The 10,867-nt window shown below is 45.8% G+C and overlaps 1 protein-coding gene across 1 annotated transcript in view; it reads right to left on the reverse strand.

The window, feature by feature from the left end:
- The window catches only part of LOC121305084 (protein mono-ADP-ribosyltransferase PARP4-like), a 69,652-nt gene extending 58,793 nt beyond the window's left edge, over positions 1-10,859 (reverse strand). The window contains exons 1-5 of the mRNA XM_041236615.1: positions 10,744-10,859; positions 9,078-9,215; positions 1,824-1,922; positions 1,544-1,727; positions 175-322 (exon numbers count right to left, since the gene is read on the reverse strand). Coding sequence (XP_041092549.1) covers positions 175-322; positions 1,544-1,727; positions 1,824-1,922; positions 9,078-9,215; positions 10,744-10,760 — 586 coding nt within the window. The 5' untranslated portion in view covers positions 10,761-10,859. The remainder of the gene's footprint in view (positions 1-174; positions 323-1,543; positions 1,728-1,823; positions 1,923-9,077; positions 9,216-10,743) is intronic.
- Between the last annotated feature and the right edge of the window lie 8 nt (positions 10,860-10,867).

The raw sequence follows: 10,867 nt of genomic DNA on the forward strand, positions 1-10,867 counted from the left end.
AAATCAGAGGCTGTAACCTCCAACTTCACAAACCAGCCCCCACTCCCCAACCCCTCAGCCCATTTCAAAGCAAGCACTGGCAGAAACAAATGCTAGCGCTCTCTATTAAAAAAGTGATGCTGTCCCTGTGCATGAAGCACAGAGCTCTATCTGGCTAGCAGGGGTGCCACTCACCTGGGGTGTCTGACAGACCTGCTGGTTCTTCTTCATTGGTAACATTAACAGTGGGCTGAAAACTCTTCACCTGATCGTCTCCCACGCAGAACTGGACAACATACTTTATTTGAACCTGGCTGGGGTTGTATACGACATACTCATCATCCTAAAGCAAAGGATTAAACAACAACTCAATACAAAAGAAACATTTTCAGAGATCGGCTACAAGAAACACTCCTAACCAACCGAACACGAGACAGACTGAATCGGCATGCTGTTATCAATGTTCAAGAGACAGAACTGCCTCGCCACGCTGTTACCAATGTTCACAAGACAGAACTGCCTCGCCATGCTGTTACCAATGTTCACAAGACAGAACTGCCTCGCCATGCTGTTATGAATGTTCAAGAAACAGAACTGCCTCGCCATGTTGTTATCAATGTTCAAGAGACAGAACTGCCTCTGCATGTTGTTATCAATGTTCAAGAGACAGAACTGCTTCTCCATGCTGTTATCAACGTCTCACCTGCAGGATGGAGCTCAAGGAGGTTAAGTGACTTGCTCAGCATCACACAATGAGTCAGTCAGTGGCAGAGGTTTCGTTTTATCTTAATGTATCATTCTCTTTGCTATGTTTTGTACAGTGCTTTGACATACCTCTGTATAAAAGCATTATAAAAATGTAAATAAATAAATAATTGTATAACCCATTAATATATCATTGTTTTAAATATTACTACATATAAAAATATCACACAAAAAAAAAAATCTTGAATGAGGTGCTGTAGATTTGAGGATTTTGTTTAAATGAATGTATTGAAAATATGAACCTATGAGAGAAATAGCTGTCTAGTCTTAAAGCTAAAGAGCCAGAATTCAGCTGAGTCGATCTGCTCACCCTTATAAAAATTATGGTAATGGCATGGGAATTCTGAATTTTTTCCCCCCCCCCCCCCCCCCCCCAAGGTTATACTATGCATTTACCACAGTTTACCATGGTTTTCAATATTATTTACCACACCTTTCTGGGCTTTACAATGCTTTACTGAGTAAACTGCACATCCCACTGAGCAATGCATCCGACACAGATGGGCTGTTTCTGCCAGTCTGAGAGTTTCTAAATGCTTCATTTTTTTAATATACATTTCTCCAGAAAAAAAAAACTTTTAAAAAACCAAAACATTCCAAATGTTTGCCGTGTATTTTCTTTCAAAGAACTCTGACTCGTTGGCTCGTACTTGAGTAACAATCACTGCTTTTCCTGTGACTGGCTCATTTGAAATGGCGACATGGCTCCTTCAGACGGCCTCTCCAAGTTTACAGGAAGCCTAGCACTGCGAGAAGCATTCAACATATTGACCATACGATGGTACGACGATCACAGTACCTCAAAGTCAGAGGCGATGTCTGCAGTCCGACGCACTCCGAGCACACTGCTGTACCCGGCTGGCGCAGATGCCAAGGTGAAATCTTTCTTGTGCAGGTGCTTGCACTCGCCGAGAGCGATGTCACAAACCACCAGGAGCCGCGTGCCGTCGCTTTCACTAGGCTTTGAATACTTGATAACTGTGCTGTAAGAAATCATTTTAAAAAATAAGAACTCGAAACTAACAGAAATACAACGAAGAAAATAAACAACAATTCAAAAAATGATAAGAAGTCCAGACCCCAATGCATTGCTGAAGTAAATGCCACATCCAAGGTTACCAATATCCGTCCTATCAATGCCATGCTGTTCAACCGCAACTTTTGGCAAAAGAAGCCCCCTGTAAAAATAAAGGAACATGTGCAATATTATTTATATATATATATATATATATATATATATATATATATATATATATATATATATATATATATATATATATATATATATACAGTGCCTTGCAAAAGTATTCAGACCCCTGACCAATTCTCTCATATTACTGAATTACAAATGGTACATTGAAATTTCGTTCTGTTTGATATTTTATTTTTAAACACTGAAACTCAGAATCAATTATTGTAAGGTGACATTGGTTTTATGTTGGGAAATATTTTTAAGAAAAATAAAAAAACTGAAATATCTTGCTTGCATAAGTATTCAACCCCTGTGCTGTGGAAGCTCCCAGTTTGCACAGATGAAAGAAATTGCCCTAACGAGGACACAATTACCTTACCATTGGCCTCCACCTGTGAACCATTAAAGTTGCTGTCACATTTTCTGGATAAAAACCCCACTGTTGAAGGATCATTGGTAAGGCTGTGAATCTGAAGGAAAATGAAGACCAAAGAGCATTCTACAGAAGTTAGAGATAAAGTAATACAAATGCATAGATTAGGGAAAGGGTACAAAATAATATCCAAGTGTTTGGATATCCCAGAGAGCACAGTTGGATCAATAATCAGGAAGTGGAAGCTGCATCACACCACCCAGGCACTGCCAAGAAAAGGCTGTCCCTCAAAACTCAGTGCTCAAACAAGAAGGAGACTTGTGAGAGAAGCCACAGAGAGGCCAATAATCACTTTGAAGGAGCTACAGACTTCAGTGGCTGGGAGTGGAGTAATGGTGCACCAGTCAACCATATCAATAGCTCTGCATAACACTGGCCTGTATGGGAGGGTGGCAAGAAAGATGCCGTTACTCAAAAAGTACCATCTGAAAGTACGTCTGGAATTTGCCAGAAAGCACAAGCACAAGGCCAAAGCAACATTGGAGTGGCTCAAGAACAAAAAGGTGAATGTCCTACAGTGGCCCAGTCAAAGTCCTGATCTCAATCCCATTGAGAATCTGTGGCACTATTTGAAAATTGCGGTCCACAAGCGTCGTCCAACCAACCTGAACAACCTGGAGCAAATCTGCCAAGAAGAATGGGCCAAAATCACTCCGACACTGTGAGGCGAGAGTGTATTAAATGGAATGTCCAGACAGTAATTTATGTGTACAGAAATAAAATAATTTATTTTTATTTTCTATACACCACCAAAAGGATTAAATAACAAACGAAAAAAACAAAATGGTGTGAGGGAAGGAGTGCAGGGGTGAAATCCAAAACAAACTGATGACACGTCTTTAATTTGTCTTCGTCGTGACCATAAACAAAAAAAAGACAAAAGAAATGTTAGTATTTCAAAAAAAAAACCCGCTGCACAAAACCAGTATCTCCCTTCACCCGTGACTCCTCCTACTTTTTCTTTCGGACCAACCCCGAACACAGTAGTACGTTCCCTTTAGTATGTAATGTCCCGCCTCTGTAGTCAGTGGAACACCAATCCCCAACCGACACGTGTCCTTATCCTTCACTTGACTCCAGTGGCTGGAATTTACATACTCGTACTTCCGCCCCTCACCAAGGTGCCGCCCCTCAAAAGATGACTTTTGCCATGGTCACGAGATCTTGGTAAGGGAAGTCCCGAGTTGGTTTGATGCCACCTACTGTCGGGAGGCTGAATCACAGACCGAAACCCCTTTGACTCATCACATATCCCACCCCTCAGAGTGGAGCCGAAGGAACACTCGGACACCTCTAACCCTTCCCTTTTACCTCCCTCCCGGGAAAAAAAATCAGCATTTTGATGTAACTTACCCGCACGATACCTTATTTGAAAGGCGAAGGGTTGGAGCGCCAGGTACCACCGCGTAATCCTAGCGTTTGAATCCTTCATCGTGTCTAACCACTTTAAAGAAGCGTGATCTGTGATGAGTACAAAGGGTCGTCCCAGAAGATAGTATTTTAAAGATTCCACTGCCCATTTCACTGCCAGGCATTCTTTCTCCACTACCGAATACCTCTGTTCTCTGGGCAGTAACTTCCGACTGATGTATAGTATCGGGTGTTCTATACCATCTCTCTCCTGGGACAGAACCGCCCCCAGACCAGTCTGCGATGCATCTGTCTGCAGGACGAACTCTCGGCTGAAATCCGGGCTTATTAATGCTGGGGCCTGACTCAAATTAGTTTTAATAGATTCAAAGGCTGTCTGACACTCTGCACTCCACTTAATTTTATTTGGAGCGTTCTTTTTAGTGAGATCAGTGAGAGGGGCGGCTATAGTGGAAAAGTGTGGAATAAAGCGGCGGTAATAACCAGCCAACCCTAACAGTGATCTCACCTGGGTTTTCGTGGTAGGTACCGGTGAATCCAACAAAGCCTGGACTTTTGAAACCAACGGTTTCACTCTACCCTTACCCATTATGAAACCTAAATATTTAGTTTCTTCTTTTCCAATAGCGCACTTTGCCATGTTCGCTGTGAGCCCCGCCCTCCTCAGAGACTGTAAGACGGCTTCTAATCTAGTCAAATGTTCTCTCCAGGAAGAACTATAAATGACTACATCATCGATATACGCAGCTGCATACTCTCGATGAGGTTGTAAAACCCTGTCCATTAGTCTCTGAAAAGTAGCAGGCGCTCCATGAAGTCCGAACGGCATAGTACAAAATTGAAAAAGACCCTCTGGGGTTGAAAATGCCGTTTTCTCACGAGAGGCTTTCGTTAATGGAATTTGCCAATATCCTTTCGTCAGATCCAGAGTTGAAATAAACCGAGCTTGCCCCAGTTTGTCTAAGAGTTCATCTACTCGAGGCATGGGATATGCATCAAACTTGGAGATAGCATTCACCCTCCTAAAATCGATACATAATCGTAGTGACCCATCTGGCTTGTCTATTGGTACTATTGGGCTACACCACTCACTTCGGGAAGGTTCAATTACCCCAAGTTTCAACATACACTCCACCTCCCTTCGAACAGAATCTCTCCGACTCTCTGGAATGCGATACGGTCTCTGTCTAACTCTTAGACCTGGCGGAGTGATAATAGCATGTTCGATCAAATGCGTTCTTCCAGGCACGTTAGAAAACACATCACTGAACATTTTAATTAGATTGCTTACCTCTTCACGCTGATCAGGAGTTAATTGTTCCCCCATCGGGACCTCAATTGCTGACTCTGACTCAATTGAGGGTCCAAAATCCTCTCCCTCCTGTACAGGAGATATAAAATGGACTTCCCGTTCTTTCCACGGTTTCAGGAGATTAACATGATAAATTTGACTTTCTTTCCGACGCCCAGGCTGTCGGATCTCATAATTGACTTTACCAATTGCTCGAATAACCTGAAAGGGACCCTGCCATTTAGCAAACAACTTAGATTCCGATGAGGGCAACAATAACAACACTTTATCTCCAGGTCGAAAGTTCCGAATTCTTGCATTTTTATTGTAGCTTTGTTGCTGCTTCTGCTGTGCCGCTTTGAGATTGTCATGTGCCAATCGACCGACTAATTCTAAGCGATCGCGTAACTGCAACACGTATTTTACTACATTTTTAGACTCCTTTGACTGTTCTTCCCAGCCTTCTCTTATGAGATCCAAGATACCCCGCGGCTGCCGACCGTACAAGAGCTCAAACGGGGAAAACCCCGTTGAGGATTGTGGTACCTCGCGAACTGCAAAGAGCAAGTAGGGAAGCAGTTTAGCCCAATTGCGTTTTTCTTGATCTACAAAGCGGCGCAACATATTTTTCAAAGTCTGATTAAATCGTTCAACAAGCCCATCCGTTTGTGGATGAAAAACTGAGGTTCTAATTGAACGAATTTTCAATAATTTATATAGTTGCTGAATACAGTCTGACATAAAATTAGTGCCCTGATCAGTGAGAATTTCTTTCGGGATTCCCACCCTAGAGAATATTTTTACCAATTCATTCGCTACAGCTATTGCATTCATAGAGCGTAAGGGAACAGCTTCTGGATATCTCGTTGCGTAGTCCACTACTACTAAAATATACCGATATCCTGACTCTGTTCCCTCCAGAGGGCCTACTAAATCTACACCAATCCTTTCAAACGGTACCCCAATAATTGGAAGTGGAACCAGAGGTGCGGGGCGAACTGACTTAGGGGCAGCTAATTGACATTCAGGACACTCCGATACATACTTCCGCACCAGACCATAAACCCCAGGCCAAAAAAACCGGGCCAGAATTCGTTCCTGAGTCTTTTCAGTTCCCAAATGACCTGAAAATGGAATGTCATGCGCCAATCTCATGATTTCTGACTGAAAAGGCCTAGGAACCAATAACTGTTTTACGAGCTGTCCCGTCCCGGGAGCCCGGGTTATTCTATATAATAAGTGCCCAGATACAGAAAAATGCGGAAATACCACCGGTTGTCCTTCCTGCATATCCTTCCCCTCGATATATCTAACCCGTTTCCAAGCATACTGTAACGTGGGATCATTTTGTTGTTCATATCCCAAGTCAATATCTCGGTCCCAATGGCTAGGTACACAGAGAGGAGTGTCTTTTATTACATGACCTTCCACCTCAGTAACCTCGCAGCCCCGGTTACACTGAATACCTACTCCCTTTCCTTGCCGTTTCAACGATTGGTTTACTTTTGTGTCAGACCCCTCCCCTTGTCGTCTCAGAGTTCCCTCATATTTTTCCACCCGACGCTCTCTTTTTGTTTTTCTTGGGCGGATTTTAGGGTTAAACAGGTCGGATTGCAACGGAAAAATCTCGCCAATTGTTTTCTCCTGTTGCTTTAATTGTCCCCTGGTAGAAACTAAGACCATTTCCCGACCTAAAATACGATCAAAAAACGGCCAGTCTCTTCCCAGGAGAACAGGGTATGGTAAACATTGCGCTACAGCCACTTTAACGCAAGCTGAATAATCACCTACAATAAGTCTAACTTTAGTGGTGGGATAAACCCGAGTTTCTCCATGAATACAGGAGATAGCCACTTTACCCTGTGGCTCCCAGGCTACCCCATCCAAGAGAGCTTGCCGAATCAATGTTTGTGCACACCCAGAGTCCGCAAATGCGTAAGTACTCTTTCCCCCGACCTGTACTCTTAACTGATAAGGGCCCTCCCGACATTCCCCAGTGTTCCTACCTGTTACTGCTGACCAGGATCTTGTCGCCAGGTCCACCTTTATTACTGGACAATTCCTGGCAATGTGTCCAGGCTCATTACATTGGTAGCACACTTGGTTAGGAGGCATCAACGGAGTTAATCTGTCCTGCGAGTCCGCGACCGGCAGGTTAGGGGGATTCTCTCTCGCCCAGGATGGGGCTAACCTCGACCTCCATGGTCTGAAGGTCCGGTTACCCCCTCTGGGCTTCATTGGTTGGTTGGTCCGAGTTAGTTTAGGGGCAGGAGTGGGGTCTGACCCGGCACCTTCGTTTGCGTCTTCGTAGGCCTCCGCCAGGAGGAGGGCATCCTCGAGAGTGGTAGGTCTATTCCTCTTAATCCACTCTCGATTCCCTGGCGGTAGTATAGACGCAAACTGTTCTATAACTATTTTCTGCACCAGTTCTTGGGGTGTATGTTCTTCTGGCCGCAGCCACCGGGTGCACTGATCTAAAAGATATTGTCCCGCAACCCGGGGCCGCATCCCCTTGGACAGCTGGTATTCCCGAAAACGGCGCCGGTATGTTTCCTCCGTGATCCCGAGGCGTGAGAGAATGGCTTCTTTAACTTTAACATAGTCCCCTGCATTCGTGGCCGTCAGGGCTCGATACGCTGCCTGAGCTTCCCCTGTCAGGCAGGGTGCCAATTTCATGGCCCAGTGTTCCCTAGGCCACTCTGCAGCCTCTGCCACTCTCTCAAACGTAATCAAGAAAGCCTCGGGATCATCTTCCGAGGTCATCTTCTGAAGATTAGGCTGAGCTGCAAACATCCGGGCAACCGCTCTCTCTGATGTTGATATTGATAGTTTTTCTACCAGCTGTCCCAAGAACTGGGCGAGCTGTTCCAGGTGCCGTGTCTCTCTCTCCTCTCGCTTCTCCTCCTGCTCCCTAAACATTGTCAAAACTGTAGCTGGATCCATTTTCACTTCTGACACCACGTGTGAGGCGAGAGTGTATTAAATGGAATGTCCAGACAGTAATTTATGTGTACAGAAATAAAATAATTTATTTTTATTTTCTATACACCACCAAAAGGATTAAATAACAAACGAAAAACAAAATGGTGTGAGGGAAGGAGTGCAGGGGTGAAATCCAAAACAAACCGTGATGACTCGTCTTTAATTTGTCTTCGTGGTGACCATAAATAAAAAAAAAAGACAAAAGAAATGTTAGTATTTAAAAAAAAACCCGCTGCACAAAACCAGTATCTCCCTTCACCGTGACTCCTCCTACTTTTTCTTTCGGACCAACCCCGAACACAGTAGTACGTTCCCTTTAGTATGTAATGTCCCGCCTCTGTAGTCAGTGGAACACCAATCCCCAACCGACACGTGTCCTTATCCTTCACTTGACTCCAGTGGCTGGAATTTACATACTCGTACTTCCGCCCCTCACCAAGGTGCCGCCCCTCAAAAGATGACTTTTGCCATGGTCACGAGATCTTGGTAAGGGAAGTCCCGAGTTGGTTTGATGCCACCTACTGTCGGGAGGCTGAATCACAGACCGAAACCCCTTTGACTCATCACACGCGACAGGCCCGAGTGTGGCGACACTGTGTGAAATGCTGGTGCATACTTACCCCAAAAGACTTAAAGCTGTTATTGCAGTGAAAGGTGGCTCTACCAAATATTAATATGTGGGGGTTGAATACTTATGCAAGCAAGATATTTCAGTTTTTTTTATTTCTCTTAAAAATATTTCCCAATATAAAACCAATGTCACCTTACAATAATTGATTTTGAGTTTAAGTGTTTTAAAATAAAATATCGAACAGAACGAAATTTCAATGTACCATTTGTAATTCAGTAATATGAGAGAATTGGTCAGGTATTATACTGCTTAATAAAGCGACATGTTTTCAGAGGCTGGACACACTGAAGCAACTGAATTTAATAAATAGATAAATGTGAGACAGAATACTAAAAATAACCTTTATCATTTTAGCAATTTTCTGAGTGGTTAGTATTTTGTTTGAACTGTACAGGGGCTTCCTGGCAGGAGGTTATGAGAAGACTGAACTCACCTGGACAGAATACCAACGAAGCTGCTAGCAGAGGAGGCGTGGAACAGTGGCTGGACATTGCCAAGCTGGCTCTGGAAGTCTAACATCTCATTCACTCTGCCAATGCGGAATATCTGATGGATCCTCACTGAAGTCAGACTGACAGAAAATAATATTGATTGCTTTTAAAAATGTGTCTTACACCACCATTTTGAATCAAATAATAAAAGTTTGTCTATATAATGTGTAAAAGCAATTCGACAACACTTCGAAAGGACCTGGTCGAGTGCTCGAGCAGCTGGGAAGGTGACTGACAGGGTTCAAGGGGCCAGACAGTGTCCTCCGGGGCACTGGGGCCCCCAACTCCCCCTTGTCTGGGAAGGTGACTGACAGGGTTCAAGGGGCCGGACAGCGTCCGCCGGGGCACTGGGGCCCCCGATTCCCCTTGTCTGGGGAGGTGATTAACAGGGTTCAAGGGGCCGGACAGCGTCTGCCGGGGCACTGGGGCCCCCGACTCCCCCTTGTCTGGGGAGGTGATTGACAGGGTTCAAGGGGCAGGGCAGCATCTGCCGGGGCACTGGGGCCCCCGATTCCCCTTGTCTGGGGAGGTGATTAACAGGGTTCAAGGGGCCGGACAGTGTCCGCCGGGGCACTGGGGCCCCCGATTCCCCTTGCCTGGGGAGGTGATTAACAGGGTTCAAGGGGCAGGGCAGCGTCTGCCGGGGCACTGGGGCCCCCGACCCCCCCTTGTCTGGGGAGGTGATTGACAGGGTTCAAGGGGCAGGGCAGCATCTGCCGGGGCACTGGGGCCCCCGATTCCCCTTGTCTGGGGAGGTGATTAACAGGGTTCAAGGGGCCGGACAGTGTCCGCCGGGGCACTGGGGCCCCCGATTCCCCTTGCCTGGGGAGGTGATTAACAGGGTTCAAGGGGCAGGGCAGCGTCTGCCGGGGCACTGGGGCCCCCGACTCCCCCTTGTCTGGGGACGTGATTGACAGGGTTCAAGGGGCAGGGCAGCATCTGCCGGGGCACTGGGGCCCCCGACCCCCCCTTGTCTGGGGAGGTGATTGACAGGGTTCAAGGGGCCGGACAGTGTCTGCCGGGGCACTGGGGTCCCCGACCCCCCCTTGTCTGGGGAGGTGATTGACAGGGTTCAAGGGGCCGGACAGTGTCTGCCGGGGCACTGGGGTCCCCGACCCCCCCTTGTCTGGGGAGGTGATTGACAGGGTTCAAGGGGCCGGACAGTGTCTGCCGGGGCACTGGGGTCCCCGACCCCCCCTTGTCTGGGGAGGTGATTGACAGGGTTCAAGGGGCCGGACAGTGTCCGCCGGGGCACTGGGGTCCCCGACCCCCCCTTGTCTGGGGAGGTGATTGACAGGGTTCAAGGGGTCTGTGTAATGGTAGAACTATTTTGCCGTTTTTTAAATACATGCTCATTCTCTGTAACACCACCGTGAAATTTAAGATTTAAATACCTCAAACCATGAAATCCAAGATTTTTTAAAATGTTACGATTGTGAAATTAGGCAGAGTCCTAGCCATGATGTAGGAACATATTATAGGAATATATTTTTTGCACGTATCTATGCATCTACATGAAGATTGCAAGGTTATATTTTTTCATTATATTCCGTTTCCATGGCAACATCAAAATTTTATATATATGTTTGGAAAATATATTTACTTTACCTTTCATTCCTATGCATCAGAAGTTCCTCAATGGTAGAAAACTCTTCAGTGTTTGGGGCTACATGCTCCACACTGCACCTCAAGGCCTGGTATTTAGCAAGCGAAGACGGTGTGGGGCTCCATA

Source organism: Polyodon spathula, chromosome 41, assembly GCF_017654505.1.
Source record: "Polyodon spathula isolate WHYD16114869_AA chromosome 41, ASM1765450v1, whole genome shotgun sequence".
NCBI classification, from domain to species: domain Eukaryota; kingdom Metazoa; phylum Chordata; class Actinopteri; order Acipenseriformes; family Polyodontidae; genus Polyodon; species Polyodon spathula.